Source organism: Grus americana, chromosome 8, assembly GCF_028858705.1.
Source record: "Grus americana isolate bGruAme1 chromosome 8, bGruAme1.mat, whole genome shotgun sequence".
In the NCBI taxonomy this organism is placed as follows: Eukaryota; Metazoa; Chordata; class Aves; order Gruiformes; family Gruidae; genus Grus; species Grus americana.
This window is the reverse complement of record NC_072859.1, coordinates 10,783,057-10,805,647: the sequence shown is the minus strand read 5'-3', so window position 1 is coordinate 10,805,647 and position 22,591 is coordinate 10,783,057. Positions and strand designations below refer to the sequence as shown.

The following is a 22,591-nucleotide window of genomic DNA, read 5'->3' as shown; positions in this document are numbered from 1 at the left end:
TCCAAACACAGTCCTAGAGCTAGTTTGCATTTTTTAGGTTTTTCTTCATATTTATAAGGATTTTTATCGCTTTTTATTAGTTACGCTAAGAGGATAACTGTGGACTGAGTTCTGTCACTAGGAAATGAAATATATATATACCTGGTCATAGTCAATACTTCTGTCTCCCATTCCTATCCCGATTCTACATGCTGGTTTAGTTGCTTCTTATGCACATTTAACATATATTTGGATAATGAATTTTCAATTGTTAATTCAATTTGATCGAGGGAGCGTGGGTGGTTTGCATAACAACTGTTACACCCTCGGTGTTTCAAAACTATTGCAAGAAACATTAAGCATGATGTTCCAAAGCATAACACATCAGGTGTATTAAATTAGAAGCCAGCGTGGCTTCACTAAGGGCAAATCGTGCCTGACAAACTTGGTGGCCTTCTATGATGGGGTTACAGCGTCAGTGGATAAGGGAAGGGCAACTGATGTCATCTACCTGGACTTGTGCAAGGCATTTGATACCATTCCGCACAACATCCTTGTCTCTAAATTGGAGAGACATGGATTCGATGGATGGACCACTCGGTGGATAAGGAATTGGCTGGATGGCTGCACTCAAAGAGTTGTGATCAACGGCTCAATGTCCAAGTGGAGAATGGTGACGAGTGGCGTCCCTCGGGTTGGTACTGGGACCGGCACTGTTCAACATCTTTGTCAGCGACATGGACAGTGGGATCGAGTGCACCCTCAGCAAGTTTGCTGACGATACCAACCTGTGTGGTGTGGTTGACACGCTGGAGGAAAGGGATGCCATCCAGAGGGACCTTGACAGGCTGGAGAGGTGGGCCCGTGTGAACCGCATGAAATTCAACAAGGCCAAGTTGCAAGGTCCTGCACGTGGGTCAGTGCAATCCCAAGCACAACTATAGGCTGGGCGAGGAATGGATTGAAAGCAGCCCCGAGGAGAAGGACTTGGGGGTTTTGATTGATGAGAAGCTCAACATGAGCTGGCAGTATGTGCCTGCAGCCCAGAAAGCCAACTGTGTCCTGGGCTGCATCAAAAGAGGTGTGACCAGCAGGTCGAGGGAGGTGATCCTGCCCCTCTACTCCGCTCTTGTGAGACCCCACCTGGAGTACTGCGTCCAGCTCTGGGGGCCCCAGAACAGGAGAGACATGGACCTGTTGGAGAGAGTCCAGAGGAGGGCCACAGGGATGATCAGAGCGCTGGAGCACCTCTCCTGTGAGGACAGGCTGAGAGAGTTGGGATTGCTCAGCCTGGAGAAAAGAAGGCTCTGGGGAGATCTACTTGCGGCTTACCAGTACCTGAAGGGGCCTGCAGGAAAGCTGGAGAGGGACTGTTTATCAGGGAGTGTAGTGACAGGACAAGGGGTAATGGCCTTAAGCTGAAGGAGGGTCCATTTAGATTAGATGTTAGAAAGAAATTCTTTACTGTTAGAGTGGTGAGGCACTGGCACAGATTGCCCAGAGAAGCTGTGGATGCCCCATCCCTGGAAGTGTTTAAGGCCAGGTTGGATGGGGCTTTGGGCAACGTGGTCTAGTGGAGGGTGTCCCTGCCCGCAGCAGGGGGGTTGGAACTAGATGGTCTTTAAGGTCCCTTCCAACCCAAACCATTCTGAGATTCTATGATTCTATGATTTGAATTTTACAGCACAACACACCTAATTTCTGAAATATTAGATTACTTAATTATTCTTCCTGAGGAAGGATAGGTATGTAATATTACTTAATTCTGTAACACCCTGCAGGTGAAGAGTATCTGGTGGTTGAACTACTGAGTGCATAATTCTATTTCCTGAATAGCTACTGACTCCTTGTGTCCGAAACCTCAGACTCCAGCAGGCTCTTAGCTGCAACAGTATTGACACACTGAAGTTGGAATGCCAGGGTTTACCTTGTTTACCATCAAAGCTCTGGGGCAGACTGAAAGCACACAAAAATACAGATAGTTCTTTGGACTTACGGACTGAAGTGTGCACAGACCTTTTTATGGAAATACACTGAGCTGAATGCTGCCCACAGCAGGACTCTACTTGTGCAGTCTCAATGACCAGAGTTGTTTTATGGCAGCTCCACTTCTCATTTCACAAAACGCAGCAGCAGGAGTAGAAAGGTTCTCAGTTTCAACAAATATTTATATACAGTTGGTCATTTCATAATATCCTATTCTGCTTAACAAGATGTTCTGCAGTTTCTGGAAGTCACATGGCTTACTAGTGGAAGTTTATTTTTATAAGTTGAGCTTTTGCAACCATTAGCTGCATATAATGTACTGATTTTTGGGGAAGGAAAATGCTTGTATTAGACACTATGGGTAAGCAATAATTAGATCATCAAAACACCATCATTCAGGATAAAGCTACAATTAGAATACAGAAAAAGGTGACCTTTCCAGCTGAAGAGAAATTCAGAATTAATTTCTGACATGTTGGGATTGCTGCGTAGTGAAAGAAAGAGTTCTGCACCCCTACCTCAGCTTGTATTCAAAGTCCCACAGAACCGAAGAGCTTGATTCAAAGCCTCTTGAAATAATCTGAGTCTGTCCCTTCACTACTGTGATTCTGAAAAAAAGGGAGAGTGTTATATGAAAACATATGCTGGTCTCTGAAAAGAAAATACTCCGAAAAAATAGAAAGACTTACATTGGACTGTCTGATGAAGTGGCATTAGACTTGCAAAAATATCTGAGATACTTGGTATAACATTAATTTTGTCCCTGAATATTAAAAAGCCACAATGTCCAGCAGTATCTTTTTTTCGTCCAGTCAGTGAATACATTTCACTACTGCATTTGTAGCATCATTCCTTACCAACTAAGAATAGCAAGTATATTTCTCTACTGACTTACTTTAAAGACACCACAACTTCATCTTCTTTCCAATCAGCATTTCTCTCTCATTCCTTTCACTCTCTTGCATGCAATTCATCATTTCTATGTCCTGAAATTCAGTTATTCCCACAGCTTTTAAGCCTTCTACATGGAATGAAAGGTGCAAATTGGAACTTCTCATTGTAATTCTTAAATTTGATATGTTATACATGATATATTGTACCAGAATCTGTCATTTTAACATTTTTGAAATCGCACATCTGCTTAAACTAGTCTCTTTTTTTTTCTATTTTAATGCTGTTTATGGAAAATTGCTTTTCATAAAATAAATGTTCAGAAAAAAACAGGTTTTATAAAAGACCTGAGAAAGCATCATAGGGCTTGGAGAAAGTTGAAGCATTTGGTTTTCAGCAACTTAAAACCTCAGTTTCAGGGTGTTTGGACAGGATAGAGATTTTATTATTGGTCAGAGTATTTTCTGATTCTTTCTTTATTCATTTATTTGCTTTAGTTTCTGCTCATCCCTTGTTCTATTTCCTTGCCTCTTCTTCATTATTTACACAAGAATCAGAGGTCCTGTCAGAAAGCATTAGGTTTTTAGGTCATGGATAAGGTAGTTAGCAACACCTTCACCTTTTGTAGGAGCAGACTACACAGCTCAGTAGTGTCTCCTAGGAAAAAGATAATTAAAGTTCAAAAGATGTCTTATCATTCAGAAGTCAATATACAATATTTCCATATGTATCTCATACAGTGAATGAAAAAAATGCCATTTTACTTTCACTGCAGTTATATCAGTATTCAACACAGAGTTTTGTGAAGTGTAAATTGAGTGTTTCATGATTCTATGTGTAATAATTCTACAAGCACTAAGAATTGCTTTTCCAGTAATGTCTAAATTTAAAATATAGGACAAAACTGCATCTGGCTCTGTATCAGTGCCCTGTAGAAGACAGAACACTCCAGAGAGAACTTCCTGTTGTATGAAAACTGTTTGCCTCTGTGCAAAGCAGGGCATTCTCCAGATACTGCATTAGTCCTAACAGTTTCATTTTGAGGACTTAAGACTGGCACCAGCTTAATATTAACATCTTTGGCAAGTAGTGAGCACTTTTTGCCAATTTCAGGCAAAACCTCTATGCATTTATCAGACTTCTAAGGGATATTACATGCCTCCCAGAGAGACTGAAGTACAAACTGTTCTATAGCCACATTTTATTTTGGTGTAAAGATTGAGGAAGTTTCCTTATACCTCTGAGTGTACTCTTCCATACCTTCATTTCCTTAAGCAGATAGTTACAGCCACTGTAGTAGTAAAATAACATCTCAAATGCCTGCCATGTATTTCCTGGAAAGTTAACACGGTTGTCTTCTTCAGTATTTCACTGTGTTTGAATTTTACCCATAGATATTTGCTGCAGTTGATGGTCTGTTAATAATTTTCCTGACTGATGGTTCATTCCATTTTTTTTATAAAGAAAAAAAAAATCTGACAGTAGCATCAGAAAATTTTAAAATAATACAAACAGCAATTGGCAGTACAGAACAATCAAATAATTGTAATATAATAAAAATAATAATTTGTAATTTGTTCTAACATCACCATTCTCTAGTAGGATATCTAGAAACTTTAAAGAGTTTTGGGTGCGATAAACTACTGGGAACACTTAATATGCAGAATTACTACGTTTCTGAGTTATTTCAGATGTAACTTCTGTAGTATTTAAGCACTGAGCTTGTACCACAGAATCTCACTGAACCTGATAAAATTATTCCCCATTGATTTCAGCATAATCATTACCTAGTCCTTGTAGCTAGCTACTTAAAACACAACAAAATAATTATACAAGTTGAAGCTCAAAGTTAAAGTCCAAAGGAAACACTGCTGTTAGTTGCTACCTAATCCTGAAGACATCTAAGCATCTCTAACTAACTTTTGGCTTCAGCTTCTGGTGCATTATTTTAGACCTCAAGAGGTTGCACCTCTAAACAATAATTTTCTCTAAAAGTAAAAATAAAAATGTAGCAATCAGACATATTTGGCAACACTAACAAATGAAAACACAAACTGATATAAAATAGATTATAAATGATTGATTACAAATAAGGATAGTTAATGCACAGTACTTGCAAATTGCTATCCAACTGGTTCTTGTTATGTCGATTTCTATGACATGCTACCACAACATGACAAAAAAACCTGACTTAATCTCAGGGGTTATTTTACTCAGTATTTATTTCTGCACTGCATGTGGAGATAGGTTATTTACAAAGAGTAGTTAGTTTTGGCACATAAAATACTTAAGCAAACAAACATTCCTGGAATTAGAAAGAAAACTTCCAGTAAAACTAAGATTGAACTCTCAAAAGTTCAAATGGTACCTAAACTAAACATAAGTCATCTTCAGAGATTACATGTTACTATATTTACTTTTTGTTTTTCAAGTGCAGCAGTAGTAGTGTTTAAAATCACACTTCTGTTCTCAATAAGTTTGTAATAAATTTTCTGATACTACTTTTGCTTTACCAGACCCGTGGTTTGGGTTTCTGTGGGGTTTTTTAGTAATATTAAATTTCCTCTCCATTGAATAAATTTTGTTTTGCTGTAACTGCTCACTTAGATCCACTATGAAAAGACAGCCTTGCTAAATTTACAGGAAACCTAAAATTGGTATAGAAGGTGCTGAATCGGGCCCTGTGTTTTAATTAGGCATTTTCTATGTATTTATTATTACAGTGGTTTATTTTGTCCACAAGAACAAGCTGGTATAAACATTGCCTTTGCTGAATATTCCTTTCTTGCTTGAAATCATTATATTTGTCCAGGGATGACCAAGTAAATCATTGTTTCTTCATGGGATGAAAGAGGAGGAGGAAGCAAACAAGAACAAGGAGATAAAAACACCAACATAAATATGAAAACAGCCAAAAGATGAAGTCCAAGTTACTGCATATTTCATTATATCAGAAATATGAGAAAGCAGACAAGAACATATGCTGTCTGTGTTGGTAAATGCAGTATTTATGCATCTTTAAAAAATAATGCTTAACACTTAAATTTACAAGTAAAATGTTGATACTACTATTAATATAAAGAATTATGTTATATTAAAATATGTCAATAAGTTGTGGGGAATGGAGTAACTAAATCCATGTGGATTTGGCTTCATGGACAGCCAATAACTTTTCATTGCACTCTCTATGCAATGTAATCAGGTAGCCCAAATAGACAGGAACATGGTATAGATACTGAGTAATGTTTCTTTAGAGGTACTGGTGGTGAGATTAAAGTATGTTGTTGCAGGAGGAGTAAAAGACATAGTATTTCATTTGGTAATTAGACTCCCATAAAGTTGTCTCTTGAAAGTCAGGGGTTTCTGCAGTCTTGTGATCTCTGGCTCTAGTAAAAACAAAAGACAGAGCAGCAAAACACCCAGTAAAATTAAGACTTGGTAACTTAATTTTAGATTTATCATTCCTTTATTTTCAGGGTTAGGGCTTCAAGTACAATTTGGTAGAACTGCAAATGAGGTGCAAGTAATTTTGAGGAATGAAATTAATTTGTTGAACAAGTTGTGGAAGAGCTGAATTTCTGTTTCAGCAAAGAAATAGCTCCCATGTCTTACTGACTTGAATATTGTTAACTAAATGTGAGAAGCTCTGGCTCATGCCCACTGAGTTCAACGAGAAACAGCTTGAATCCACAACATTTTGGATCAGGCACAAAATTATTTTGATGGCTTCAAGGAATAGGAATATATAGGACTATAAGGTAGTACAGCTGATAAAAAGAAATCTTGGTCTCACTAAATTCAATGGGAATTTTACTGTTCACGTAGAAAAGGCTGAAATGGTTCATGATGTATTAACTTATTTCAGTTAAGCTAAAGTATGATTGAGTGGGCTGGCTATGGAAATCTCATGAAGAATAATAATTATAAAGAAAATATCTCCTTCATCAAGACTTGAGTTTACCTAAAAGTTTTTGAAAGGTTTTACAAAAAGAACAAAAAGTGAAAAAACAACTCTGATTCCTTGAAAATGTAAAAAAAAAACCCTTTAGGGTACCAATTTATTTTTTTTACTTTTTAGTCTATCCTGTCTGACACAAGGAGTAAAATTGATCCTTTTACATATACAAACACCAAGCAATTTCACAGACAGCAGCATCAGAAAAAATACATTTCTACCAATGATAGCATCATGCTTCAATACAAACCCATCTGCAGATATTTAACACACTTAGCGGAGTAGTGGAATAGTCCTGTTATGTGGGAGCCATATCACTGGCTCAGTGTAATTGCTGCTTTCCTGGCCCTTGTGACCTTCATTCCTGAAGTCAAGGTTATGTGTTTTAGAGAGGTACCCACAAAAGACAACTAAAGAGAAGAAAATGCACCAAGATGATCTGGGATAATAACAATGAAGAATTAAAAATCCATCTCCATTCTGCTTTTAAAATTACATATAACTTATCTTGAATAATGATATTAAAATAGCTTCTTTTTCCATTCTTGGATGTCTCTGCAGTATACTCCATTATTTCAAATTAACACTGGAAAAGGATTTAGCTGAAAAACTTCCTTGTTTGAGATTAAAAGGTAGCTTTCATTAGCATAAGTCCTTACAATCCTTCTGTTAATATTTTCAGGGACAAAAATATAATTATCCTTTTTGTCAAAAAAAAAAAAAAAAAAAAGACGACAAAAAAGAAAACCAAAAAGAAAAACTGGGAACACAGTGAAATTATGGAAGATCTAAATTACAACTCCAGTGAAAAATGTGGGACAAATTGGATAGGAATATAAAAGTATTGGTTCTGACTGAAGTATGAAACTTATGCAAACAACGGGGAAAAAAACCCTACCCTTTTTAGAACATTTTGAGATGTGTGAAAACTACAAATGCTAGAACTGTGAAAAGGAAACTGGGAATTTGATCCATATGTTCTGGAAATGCCACTGCCCACAGCTAAATTATTTTTGGAGAACAGAACAGAGAACAGAAGAACAACTGCTAAAGCTGTTATAAACACAGGGTCTCCCTGGTGATGCAAAGATCTTACCAGGGCAGATATTAATGAGTGACTGTTACCATCTGGTTACCATATATGAAGACATCATCTTTGGTATGTTCTAGAATAATTACTAAGGAATACGATATTATTTATCAATGATCTAATTCTCTGAGGAGAAATCATTCTGCTAACTCCAAGGGGAAAAACCACTATTCAGGGTGGTTCACACATTGATTTTCTTCATATAGGTGAATAGAATTTAAAAGCCTGAACTTATCTAAGTACTTCTACTGTATTAGGGAAGATGATATTTTAAGCTTCGGAAGCTCTTTATCATTGTGTGGGTTTTCAAAGTGAAATATTTTTGGAATCTGCAACATATGAAATAGCAAGTAAGGCCTGTGGACAGATTCTGCTACTCCTTCTCAAAACCAAAAGCACATCACACTGATTACAAGAGAAGTAATTGCCAATTAACTTGGGCTACCATTTACTTGTTCACAGGTATGTGTGACTGCAAGGAATGAACTTCATTCGTTCTGTTATTCAAAGACAACCAAGACTTATATTTCTATTCTGTACTTTGAGCAAGCAGAATCTTCATACCAGTTGGCATCTTCCACTTTCTACCTGAAGGCTGACCCTGGACACTTACTCCTCTGACAATTTGATAGCCTGCAATTCTCACATTCAGTTTATTCTAGACAGTCAGAACCCATTTGTACCAACGTTATCTTTCTAGTATGCAACACGTACTCTCATAACTAGTTCGTGCTAGTAACTCTTGCCTTAGAAACGGATAAAGACCAACATAGAGAGCAATAGATTTGAAGAAAGCAGTATGTGCATTTTCTTGACCATACCAGCAAACTCTCCCTGAAAAAGTTAAAAGATGTTTATAAAAAATTCTGAATGGTGGCAACTACATACCATCTGTTTTGTTCTGGTTTAAAAAGGAATTGCATCAATCCATGATGTTCTATATACCACCTCTCCCTCACAACAGCCACTAAGCAAACCTAGCAACAAAGTTGTAACTATCATACTGAAATAATAAAAAATAAGTTTCTTTTATTACAAATGACATTTGAAATTTATACTAACAACGCACTTCTGGTTTGATACTAATTTTTACTCTTCTTGGAAAAAATGCCTTTGCTAAGCAATTTATGAATTCTGAAAATAAATAGTTCTCTGCACATATAAGCATCAAACTTGAACTGACCCTAAGTACAGTTTTTATTTTTCGTGTCTTTATTCATTCTTTTCTACATAGTATTTGTGGAATTCAGCATCTGGAACGAGCAGGAAACAGGTTGACTCTCTTTGACTCCCTTTATTTCTGCATAGTGACATTTTCCACTGTGGGCTTTGGGGATGTTACACCCAAGATATGGCCTTCAAAGCTGCTTGTTGTCATTATGATCTGTGTTGCTCTTGTGGTGTTGCCCATACAGGTAAATGTGGATTTTTCTTCTCTTTAGAACTGTTTTTAAAACAAAAGAATAACAACTGAAATAATTTATTGTTACTATTATTATTGCATATAAAGTGTCAGAAAAAAATAACTATCTATCTTCTATGCCTCCTATTCTGTTTTCTTTTCCTCCTTTTTTCTTTGCCTGTTCTCCTATAGTTCTAGATTTATACTAGAAACCAGAGTACTAACAATGGTTTTGAAATGCTGGTGAAAGCTTTCTGTTCCTGTCATGTACCACAGAGCCCTTCCTTCATCCTGAGATATGGGTTTGTTATTAATGGAGCAATTTAAAAAAAAAACAACAGTAGCCAGCACTTTCTTTATGAGTATAGCATTTCCTCTGCAGGCTCTCACTGTTTTTAATCTTGGTTCTCTCAACTTCCTCTCTTACAGCTCAGTGCTAACTCGAAACAAATCTCATTAAATCTGCAACTCGAGCAAATTGGGTTCACAGCTGTGTATGTCGGTACAAACACACAGAACCAGCAGCACAGTTAGGAGTTTTTGTTGCCTACTTAACTTTAGGACTTCCAACAGTTTCAACAGGAAAAGGCTGATTTATGAAAATCCAAGTATTTCAAGGAGTCAATCAGTTTCATTAAATTTGTACCAAACATTTCCCAGCTTATTAGGTGAAGCTTCGTAACAGAAACCCTGAGACTACATGGGAAGCCCTGCCAAGATGTTAACTGTTCCACACTTGGTGATCACCCAGATCTCGTGCCACAAAAAGGGGATGTGGGGAGACATTGTGCATGCTTATCAAAGCTTATAGTAGATCCACTAGACCATGAAGCTCCAAAGTTTCTCACACAGCCACAGTTTCCAGACTCAGCTGCTTTGAGAGTGAACTAAAGCTCACTGTGAGCAGACAACACAGAAACCCTGGGAGGTTGGAAGCTCGAGCTTTCGGCATTAGTTTTCTTGAAATTGTTTGAACATTTTAATTATACCTACATAGTTAACGTCTGCATACACAGACATCTGCACTAACACAATTATATTCCCACTCAGTGGAAATTTAGTAAAATATATATTTTATTGAAAACTAAAATATTCTTTAAGAAATTTGGAATTTCCTAGGAAATAGAAATTTCATCTTTCAGGTAGATCTGATATACACTTCAGGCATAAGAGCTCTGCGTTACCAGTAAATAACCTGAAATCTACTGCCCTTTCACATAAATTTACTTATTATTAGCTACTTTATTTTATAGCTTTGTAGTGATGGGGCTTCATATAGTTTTCCATACACAGAATCTCTCCTGAGCTTTTGTCCTGGTGTGATATGAAATCAATCATTATTCATGATTCAGTCTCTCCATAAGTTGAATGTGGATGAGAAAAAGCAGCTATCACAAAGTTAAATTGAGCTCAGTATTAAATACGTATTACTTACAAGAAGCTTTGAAATGCTGTTTGTATGTTTTATTACAGACTGTTACAATGGCACTGATTGTTACAGTATTCTCTTCAGTCTAAAGGATTCAGACTAGTAGAGCAATGTTTTCTGTTAGCCTGCAGATATTGTTCAGCTGACAAAGGCAAATTTGCTTTATTAACAGCTGCTGTGTATTTAAGTTGTACTGAAATTTATAAGACAGATAAGAGAGTATACAGAAGGTCACCTTCAGAACCTTAGAAAATCTCTAAGAGTTACTACCCAAACTAAGTAAAACGGTGCTTCTATCTGAGTATCTATACCCCCTGTATACACCTAAGGTGTGTGAAAATTTAACCTTTCATTTGAGGGAAGCATGTCGGTCACATGGCACCAGAAAGTGAGAGCTCAGAGGTATAAAAATACAGAAAGGAAATAAGGTACAGCCTTCATTCTTGTCCAAAATCTTGAGATTTACTGTAATCTCATGATATTTTAATGGATTTAACTTGCTATTTTTGTGTGGTAGAGACTGGCTCTACTGCCATGTTTTTCAATCAGCCTATTATTCATCTCACACACTTATTAGAGAACTTTTTACAAAGAAAAAGACATTGTGAGCAAAGGGCAGCTTTTCATACAGACATGAAATGCACGATGTGACTGTTAAGTCATAATACAGTTGTACTGCACATCTGCTTGTCTACATTTCACTGACAATTGGCATCTCTTGCAGTTTGAACAGCTGGCATATTTGTGGATGGAGAGACAAAAGTCCGGTGGTAACTACAGTCGACACAGAGCTCAGACGGAAAAACATGTTGTGCTGTGTGTTAGCTCTCTGAAGATTGACTTACTTATGGATTTCTTAAATGAATTCTATGCTCACCCCAGATTGCAGGTATTTACAGTGGAAAAAAAAAAAAAAAGAAAAACTCAAAACTGATTTTTTCAGACAGCCTTCTGAAATGGTCTTTGATTTGTAAAACTGAATTTGGGAATAGCTGACTGCATTGGGAATCTGTAATTGCAATAAGCAGCTGAGATACAGTATGGAGACATTCATTTGAAATTGAGGTAAATAGACTAAATAGATAGAATTACTGTCTTGTTGACTTATGCCAGTCCTTTTTGGAAACAGATATTTCCATGCAAATTCCTTATATTCTACTGCAAAATAGAAAAGAAAACAAAACAAAACCCTACTCAAAGTATTTTTTCCTCTTGTTTTGGGACTGGATCCAAAACTCCTCACAAGTCAAAGTGTCTTTTGGTTTTCGCATTTTGCTCTGTTTTTTTGCCAGTGTTAGGAAGAGTAGATCCTTTTGGAATTGTTGAAATTAAGACACAGACATACTTTAAAGGACAAACACCTTGAAAGATTACACACAAGAGATTTTCTTAGTGTACACATATTCCCTAGCTAATGCAAACAGATGTCATATGACTTGTTTTGATCATATAAAAGCTTATTTATATGGGATAGCAATTTAGATTCATTATCATTAGCTTTGCTACAGACAATTTCTTTTACTAAATCTTCTCTATGTCTTTTACTAAGTTACCTGTGGTACCATGCTTCATTAACTAGTGCAAAAAATCACAAAAATACAATCCTCAAATTGCCAAGCAGCAATTTGACAAATCCCAAATCCAAAATATTCCTCAAAATAATTAGCTAGTAAGGGGCATAAGCAAATGCACAAAGGAACCTAGTTCTTTATAGATGCAAATACAAAGTGAAATACAAAATTTAGTTAACTAGCCTGAAGAATGAGTCAGGCTCTGCGATACACTGGAGACAAAAAAGAAAAGAAATACTACTTATGTAGCCTAAAAGAGCTTATATACATTCCCTTCACAGTTGAAATGGGAACCTGAAGGATACAGATGATGCACTGGATGCAATGCAGTAAACTTTCTGCAAAAGTCTGTGTGCGCTAAGGAAGACTTCTATGACAAGCCTGTCCTAAGCTCTCAGTCTCTCCTCTCATGTTCCATTTATCTCTCCTTTTCATGTGTACACACATGTATGCTTCAGAGCAACCTTACTTTTCCTAACAAGAACTGTCTGTAGCACAGGAAAAGGAGTTTGCATTTGCACATTAATGTAGAGGAAAAAATTCAAGGGAAGACAATTCCATTTCAATTGTTGAAAACTTCCTACATTTTCCAGCTAGAATGACAGAAATGTAAATTTTCTCTAAAACCAATTACACTCATATGGAAACAAAAATGCTTCTAAACGGACTTTAGTTGCCACCCTGGAATCTTTTGTGAGCAGTTGACAACTGTCCAGCCATTTTTTTTTTAAAGAATTCAACATTTTAAACACATGAATTAAAATAACTTTTGTCAATTAAATTTGAGAATTATCAGAGACATTCATGACATCCTGAGTCTCTGTTGACTCATTCTCTAGCAACAATAAATGGTAACATAAAAAAATAACATGACTGTTCCCCCTTATGTTTTTGACAGGACTATTATGTTGTTATTTTGTGTCCTACTGAGATGGATGCTCAGGTCCGAAGGGTGTTACAAATCCCAATGTGGTCCCAAAGAGTTATCTATCTGCAAGGCTCAGCACTAAAAGATCAAGACCTGTTGAGAGCTAAGTAGGCAAATATTGACCAATATTGTTTTTTACTTCCGTTTTACTCATACTGTTTGATAAATAAGTTTTACAAACAACAAAAGCTGTGCTAGAAGGAAAGCATGTGTATTTATGATTTGTTTTTGTTAATATCTGAAATTTTTCAAGGAACAAATATGTGTAAGCTCTTTCATTTGACCAAATTTTTCTTCACTGTCTTTTCTGTCTCAGTTTTTAAAGGTATTTAAACAGAGTACCTGTGATTTCTTCTGAAAAAGCAGCACAGAAAATTCCAAAACTGCCAGTAATGCTAGAATGTGTTTCTGTTCCTTGAGCGAAGATGGTAAATGTGATGATACTTCTCCTGACCAACTGAAGGGGGAAAAAAGTAAACTAAATAATTATCACCCTTTGAACCCATCGCACAGATTTGGTTTTTCCCTAAGTTCAGCCTGGTAGTATAAAAACTACTCTACTGTACCTCCATATACTCTTCTTTCAGGGTCTTCTCTTACCACATATTTCCACCACTTCTAAAAAATCCTCTCTGGCAGTTAGTAGCAAATAACATTAATCAAAACACATCAGTCAGACATGGTTCCTCAACTCCCGCCCCCCTGTTGCTCAATCACTTGAAGGTGCGAAGGAATTCACAGTGGAATTCATATAGGAGGATCTTCTCTTTAAACTCTCCAAAGAGAGGCAAAGGTGATTCTTAACAAATAACTGATTTAACTTATCTGCATCTCTCTTTATAAGAACTTATTCAGCAACTAATATAGACGTCTAAAATTAAGCCAATACTTGCCTGAGTATTTGTGTCATTCAGCCTTCTTTACCCCAGGGGAGTTATTTCCAGGAATCTAATCTGTGAGAAATCTAGTGAGCAGTGTTACCTTCTCAGATTTCTGCCACTGAAGAAACAACTACTTCTATATCTGTTTAAAATTTGAAAATACAATAAAGCTTTTTTCAGGATTAGGAATTTTCATTTAGAGAGAGGTTCCTTTTTTTGCTTTCTTGCTGATGTCAAGAAGGAATTCATGTGGGGATTTAGCTGGCATTTGTTCTACACATTAGAAGAAAAATTATGCTGTTCCCTAAAGATAATCTTGAATTTCACTTATAATAACCTGGAGGTAGTCAACTATGGAACTGTGCTTTTTCCTGCAGAACATGTAATTGAATGTTCCTGTCATAGAATAATTTTCAACCTCTCCTGAGTGAAGAAGCGTAGTTGGAATTTAATAGAACATTTAATATGAAATATAACCCAGTACCTAAGACGTTTGCTGTATTTCTTTTAATGAGAACATAATGTACTGAGAAGATAACAAAGCACATGGTAAACTTCTTCTAATAAATAAAGTAATGGTTACCAACAACAAAAAAAAATTCAAGTGTCTCATTATCAAAATTTATGCATATATGTGAAATGCAATGTCAAAATAACATGATAAAGGTTGCGTGAAAAAGTAAAGGAAAAAAGTTGGCTAACTGCATTAGTAGTAAATAGTGAGTTAACTAAAGAGTGAATTTTTCTTCGTATGCCCTAGTAGACAATTTCATTCTACAAAAATTATGTTCATTCTCGCTTCCTACCTTTGAGAGCTTCACTGTGCAAATTTTTGGTGTTCTCTGAACGGTGTTCATGTGCCCAGCTTTAACAAAAAACCAGGATGAATTCTGTCATGAGGCATCACACTGATAGTTATATTGTTCATCATCATGACTGGAAACTTATGACTACTTCAGCATTTGAAACAACACAGTAACTGATTAAAACAGCTCTCATTCTCCATGCAGACTAGCACCAGAAAATTAATAACATTACAATGCTTGATTTCTTTCCCCTACAGCTTTCTCCCATGTTCTGTCATGACATCAAATATTTTTTTTCTCTCCTTCCACTTTCTTTAGTGAACCATCACAAGTCTTAATCCTCTCCATGTCCAATCTTTTTCTTTACTTTATACTTTTTCCTTTCACAAATTTTTTCTTCAAGTGGTTGAGTCACCATCCCTGGACGTATTTAAAAGATCCATAGATGTGGTTCTTAGGGACACAGTTCAGTGGTGGACTTGGCAGTGCTAGGTTAATGGTTGGACTTGATCTTAAAGATCTTTTCCAACCTACATGATTCTATGATTCTATATAAAGTCCCTTTAATTTCTGCCACCCTCATGTAGTGGAACTATTGGTTTTTTTTGTCTCAGATTCAGTTTTCTGGCACATAAAAATGGTATAACTGACAAAAGCTTTTTCAGTTGTTAGGACATAAATAACACTTCTCTCAAAGATACTATGGGTTCTAAGAAATGTTTTTAATGGAGTTGCTATTAGTGTTTCTGTTGTCTAAATTCATCACATTGATAGGTGTTAATCTCAGGTTATTATCCTTGTCATTTGTGGCTGAAGTGATTCAAGAAGTTATAAAAAAACATTGGGGAAAAAGGTGACTATGTTCACATGAGGTTTCATTTCCTTACAAAATCATCTATATATACTGCCAATCCCTGTTACCTCATCAGCTCTCATCAAAATCTCATCTAATTTCATTGAATTTTCTTTCCTACAACTTTCTTAAAGACCGTATCTTCCCAATTCTGCTCCCACACGTAGCTGAAACTGCTCATACAGCCCATGATTTCTTCCTAGTCAGTGCTAATTTGACCTTACTATTGTAGATACATTGATTTGCCTTTGTTACAATGATGTTTCCATTTCAAGTACTTGAATCTTTTGAGGCTTCCCCTGTTTTCCTACTGCTAGGTGCCTGTGGGGAATCTACAATGACCTGACTTTATCCTTCTCTTTTCTTTATGTTTTCTCTGAATGATCTCACACAAAACACACAAATTTAATCAGTATTTCTGTAGTCAAAAACTAAAAGGTTAGCCAAGCTATCTGACATCTCATTATGGATATCTATTCATCAACTTTGGCTTAGTTGCAGACAGTTGTAAATAGATCTTAATTTTTGCTACCAAAGTAAAACCAGTATCCTACTGTGGATCATAAGCTTGGAATTATATTGTAGAGCATCCTGTGTAGACTGAGCCTGCACCTTTGTAAGTGCTTTCTCATATAATAAGCTCTCATTTTTGCCCCGCTTAAAACTATATGTTCCTGACATATATCATCTCAACTCCCTGAACCCTTGTTTCAGACACTCTGGAAATATTATTTATGTAGTACATCACTACACCTCATTGCAGTCCTTCCCTGGCTTACCCTTCTTTGTTGCATCAAGGAGTGACCCCTTATTCTCACTCAGCCTGCAACTCCCAGTTCTTACTGAGAGGTAACCTTCTGATAAGTCTATAATGCTATTCTCCTTCACGCATACAACAGATTAACATACAGATCCCATTGTGATTTCACCCATGCTGTCCCTTCAATCTAGGATGAATTTCTCAGAAATATCTGTAAAGTAATCCCAGTATTCTCCATCACATCCTCTCTTCAGTTGGCTCTCCGCTCTGATATCTAGCAAGACCACTTTCTACCATGATAATTTTTATATTCGGGTATTGTCACACTTTCTTCCTGTTTCCCATGTTTGCATATATTTTTGTTGTCCTTTCTCACGTCACTTAGAGCTTATATGGCAAGGACTGTCTTTTTGTTCTGTGTTTGTACAGTACCCAAAAGAATGGGCTTTCAGTCTAAGCCTAGGGTCCCAATGGCCTAAACTACTACTAACAACCACTAATTCCATTTTCTAGCAGCAAAGAAACTGAAGATTTAGGAATCTCAGGTCCCCTTCCAGACTCCAGAATGGAGTTGCTGTAATGAGCAGTGAATTGCCTGTTCATTTTCCCCAGAATCTCTCTCACTTTTCCCCTTCCCAGGAAACTCATTCTGTTCATCCTGCTTCTCTTTGCCCAGAGTCCTGTATTCCCAAGGAGGTCAACCAAGTCCCTATTTCTTTACTTCCACGTACTTCCAAGTGAAGTAGGATTCCCTGGAGAAGGATATCAAGATCTGAGGCAAGAGAGGAAAAGCAAACTTTGATGAAACCTTCAGTCAGACTGTTTTTCTCCACACTTCCACAACCACTCTTTTTATTACATGACCAGTTGTACCCACTAGAGAACAATTAGGTATTAAAAGTTCTCAAAGAGACCATGAACTGAAAATAGTTAATTCATTTAATGCATACGTACACAGAAATGTTTGTTACTTATCCCAAACACATTATCCTAGTACTCATCTTTCTGCTATGACTAGGCAAGACAAGTCTATATTAATCTGTCCCCTCCCATTCATTCTTATAAAAAATAACTTGTACATATCATACCTTTACACACTATGCAAACTGGTGCTATTTATTCACCTTTTATACTCATGGCAAATTTTGCAAATTGTGTTTAAGGCCACTCTGCTTTTATGACTTTGGCACAGCTTCTACTGGCACCAGGGAAAGAAAGTTTCCCAGAACCTAGTCAAGAAGTCCTGGTACACCATGAGTTTAGTGCACAAGGTGACTGCTGCTGACATTCAGATAATACGTGAGAACAGATAGACTAAACTTTCTCTGTACTCTGTTTCTATAAGAATGTAAGACTATAAACTGTGAAACACAAGTCAACATAAGTATTTTGTTGGTATGTAACAGGCTTGTCTCCTCTCTTCTAGAATGGATGATGCTGAAGCTTGTTTCATTCTGAGTAGCCGCTGTGAGGTGGACCGGACAGCAGCTGTAAGTTTTGAAAAAATAACTAAGAATGAACATGCATGCTGTTTATACTGCTACTGCCCTTATTCCCTCTCAGGGACTGAGACTTCTGAGAACAGAAGATTAAAATTATCTGATTTACGCAGAGATTTTGCATGTGGGATGAACTTCTCATCTCAGTTAAGATAATGAAAAGGTTTCTGTTGAATTCTGTAAGGCCAGGATTCCACAAATTTATGACGCATGGTCTAATGGCTCATTTCACATGACAGATCTACTTCTGCTTTTTTTAGAAAATAAATTACATGACCTACCTACCAAAGAAGTTAGGATTCTGCAGCACATTTTAGTTATACATTGAACTTTTTAAAAAAAAAAAAGTAAAAATTTATACATTTTTACAGGACTTTTAAAAATGTAAGAATACAGTTCTTTCAAAAAACAATTTTGATGCTGAATAAAGTAAATTTTTATGAGTTCTCTCCTTTTTTATGGAACAATGGGTGAATACCATATAAGCACTACAGTGGTACCTTAGAGATATATTGATACTTGGTCATTAATCACTCCAAAGGGTAGTACTCTGTCAAAAAAGTTTTATTCAAATTACCTGGACTAATATAAGTGTTTTCTCTAGATATCCAATTCAAAGAGTTATATTTATTAAATCAGAAAAGAGATAGATACCAGCTGACTGGTATTTCCATTCAGAACTATTGAAGTATTGAAAGTTTACTACTAACAAAGTAAAGATTGAATTCAACTTTATAAATTTGTGACTAATACCAAATAACCAATGTATCTGAGAGTATTTGACCATTTTTCTTATTGGCCAATTTTAAATGTGAAAAATGGTGAGATTCTTTAAAGAAGTTACTATGGTTTTACCCATCCTACTAGTTATTTGCAGTCAGGCAAGTTACTGTCCACAAAGAAAGACTGCTAATACAAGCCTCTACTCAGCGTATCTGTGATAAAAGAATTAAACTATTTTAATATGAACTAGAACTCTTCAAACTAATGAAATTACCTACTGATCACGAATATCTAGGAAAAAAGTCCACTGAGGAAGAATTTATGAGCACAACTTCAAATTTTTAACTATGAGCTGCACACTAAATTGTTGCACACTTACCTCTATTCAGTTTGATCTTGGATTCCAAAGGAAGATCAGAATAAGCCTGAATATTCACAAAGTTAAATTAAGATGCTTACAAATGCCTAACAAGAGCAAACTAGTGTTTATAATTCAGTAAGTATGTTTTAAGCTATCTCAATTAAAAAATACTAGTTTGCTGCTACATCATAAGAAATAGCAATTATTTTTCTAAATGTTAAAAATAGATACAGTAAAACATGGGAAATGAGGGCTTTGCATTATGCATGTAGTATTTTTTAATATATTCTCTATGACTTGCTAGAATTACTTCATCTGCCATCAAAACTTAGTTGTTTCCATACCTACACATATGGCTTATCAGAGGAGGAAGAACAAAAAAAGCAACATAAGCTACAGCTAGCAAGAAGAAAGGATTATTTCTTTGCTAGGCAAATGAGCCTCCAGAAGGAAATTTTATCAAAAATAACTTAATTTTTTGTAGACTGTCAGCATGCTGTAAAAAATATTTTATTCAAAGCTAAAGACCTTGTACTGGACCCATCACTTGTGGAAAGCCAATGAACTCACTGAGAAATAAATCTGTGCTCCTACTATAATATTCAAACTTACTGAACTAAAAGCTTTGAATTTGATTAATCAGGAGTAGACTCCTGCACAGTTGTGAAAGCCACTGAATTGGCAGCAAGTAATCATGGAGTAGCCAAATAAGGCAAGCACTCAGAATGTGTTCTTTGGAAGTGACGGAGGTGCTTGGGTATTTAAGGATAAGAACATGCAAGAGATCTTGCAAATACCTGGGAAAATACCGGTAACTTCTGAGAGACTTAAAAATTTCAAAAAGCCAAACTGCCTTACCTAAATTAGCCATGAAGTTTAGAATAAATCAGCTACAACAACTCATTTCACAAATTATACTTGACAGTTGTGAAATGGTTAGAAATGAGAAATCCCATACAAGCAGAGCAAGTGTTTTACCTTGCATTTAGTAGGTTTATGCAGCTTTAAGGACAGCTGCACCAACACAGGATTCACTTAGAGGTAAGCTGTTCATCTCTGCTCATAACGTCTCCAGAATTTATACAAAGGAAGGACAATTTTCAACTCTGCTGAACTCTCCTACAGGACAGACAGTGCAGCTTCCATCCATTCTGGCCAGCACTATCTAGTTTTGGTTTCAGAGTGGTGGCCAGCTACAGCTCTCCAGGCAGCCTTTCTGCCCTCAGGGACAGCGTACCCCAGGAAATACCAAAATGGTACCTGGCATGTTCCAGCTTCCAGTACAGACCATTATCAAATCTCATTTATCCTTGTATCTGGAGCATGCAAAGAGGCAAATCTTACCAAAGACAGAATCCAGTTATCTTCCTCTGGGACACAATGCCATCTTAGGTGACTGGCTGGCTAGTCATGATGGTGCTGTATCTCAACGGTAGCAGTGATAACTCCGAGGGTCAATGTCATCTGAAGTTTTTAAACAAGATGTCACCTCTCTCTCTGGTTTTCTTGTTGTTGCTCAGATTTCTTTTTCACAGGGAATGCAATTATTTATACTGCAAGTAGAAAATAGGACAACTGTTTTCTTTTTTCTTTTTCTTTTGTTTTATTTTGCTGCCCCCTAGAGCTGCGAAATGAAAAGGATTCAATTTCCTATGCTGTTCCAGCTATAGTCACTACTGAGAACTTGAGTAATGTAGTACATAAGGTTACAGTTTGTCACTGGGCTGAAGGAAGTTCAGTTGTCATCCCAGTATCAATCTTTATAACCACAACTGATTTTTCACCCTGCTGTGCTTGAGAAGCTGACAAACTGTTAGGAGTGCCTTGGATCCTCTCCTACATTGACAGCTGTCAAAATAAAAGTTAACATGCATTGAGGAGATTCCCGACCAGAACAGCTGTTGTTACTTGTGATTTTTCAAAGTCCATGAGGGTTTTTATCTCCCCAGCTACAGTCCTCAGCAGAGGATCTACTCATTTGCCATGGATACCACTGGCTGTTCATTGCTTGCTATTTCGTTAGTTAATAAGTTTTAGTGCCAAAGTCTGTGTTGCTTCTGATCCAATTATATCTCAACTATAGCTCAGAAGTACAATAACAGGTTTCATAAAAATTGTCAGTTGCTTCCTTTTTCATTTGGAGGAGTAGGAACTTCAACAGTCAGACCAAGAATTTGTCAGCTTTCCAGAGTCTCCTACTAGAAACTTTCTCTTCTCTGGCAGGATAAAGCTCTGCCAAATTTTACTCTATCAAATGCTATTTTGACATCTCAGGCCAAGATGTAAGCTACTCAACTGCTATAGCAAGCAGGACAGACATCTGTTTCACTTCTGGAGGATGCAACTCTTAAAGCGTTCAAATTGTACTTCAGTCTGGATGACAATTTTTTTTTTTTTTTTTTTTTGATTGGTGGGTATAGAACAGTAGTTTGTGCCATACCACAAAGTTAGCCAGTGACTTCAATGGGCTGCCTACATCAAATTGCTCCATAACACTAAGGTGCCTGAAAACAGTACATCTGTTGTTTTAACCCAAGGAGGGGTGGGAAGAGAAGTCTCTTTTGAATTATCCTATAGACATTAATAGGCTACCTAAATGTATGAAAGACCACTTCTACTGCTGACAGCTTTGTTCTGATGCTTTCTGAAAAAATCAGAGATGGTTGAGTTCAAGCTTGCACCTTTTTTTCCCCACTTCCGTTAATCAAATTGCATGACATACTATACCGGTAATCTAAGTTACAACACCTTAACAGCATCACAAGATGGATGCATTGCATAGGAAGATATAAGTAATTTATCAAGTTGTGTGTGGCAAGAAAAAAAATGCAATTAACAGAACTATTTAAAAATATATATTAAATCAAGGTTTTGCTTTGAGTTCTGATGATTTAAGTTCCTGTTACACCCACTTTAAAACTCACAGCTTTTGATACATACACTTAAATATCACCTCTATATTAATCACCATCGGTATCAGTGGTAATTTTTGATCACTGACTGCAGTTAATTGTGTGGAAAACACACAGAAGAGAATATATTTTTCCCTCATCTCCCAAAGCAGCATATATTTTATAATGTGAATAGAGGCATAATTTTGTTTCAGTAATCTCTGCTTATAGTATGTACATATATACCTCCTTTTTACTTGGGAGAAATGTGAACATTTGTTAAAGTCACTGCAATATAGTATAGAAATTGCTACATATGTAAAACAGAGAGCCACCAATACTATACGAAGAGACTTGAATCTAAGAAACCACTTAAAGTCCCTACCTGTATTTTCATTTCTCTCTGCTGGAGTGCTTCTCCAGAGTGGAATTTGGGGGAGTTACTGAGTGAAAAAAAACATGGAATCCCAAATAACCAGCTTTCATACACAAACACATGCATGTGCCAAGTGGAAAGAAGGAAAATTAAACAATAATGCAAGGTTATTATATTAACAGTACATGCCCACTGAGTTGATCTTATGAA

At 36.5% G+C, this 22,591-nt stretch overlaps 1 protein-coding gene across 8 annotated transcripts in view; it reads left to right on the top strand.

Annotated features, from left to right (window-relative positions):
• KCNT2 (potassium sodium-activated channel subfamily T member 2) overlaps positions 1 to 22,591 on the top strand; it is a 142,011-nt gene that overhangs the window by 65,383 nt on the left and 54,037 nt on the right. For all 8 annotated transcript variants that reach the window (XM_054834142.1, XM_054834144.1, XM_054834141.1 and 5 more), the window contains 4 exons: positions 9,136 to 9,316; positions 11,457 to 11,621; positions 13,202 to 13,338; positions 17,958 to 18,021. In XM_054834142.1, the coding sequence (XP_054690117.1) occupies positions 9,136 to 9,316; positions 11,457 to 11,621; positions 13,202 to 13,338; positions 17,958 to 18,021 (547 nt within the window). The remainder of the gene's footprint in view (positions 1 to 9,135; positions 9,317 to 11,456; positions 11,622 to 13,201; positions 13,339 to 17,957; positions 18,022 to 22,591) is intronic.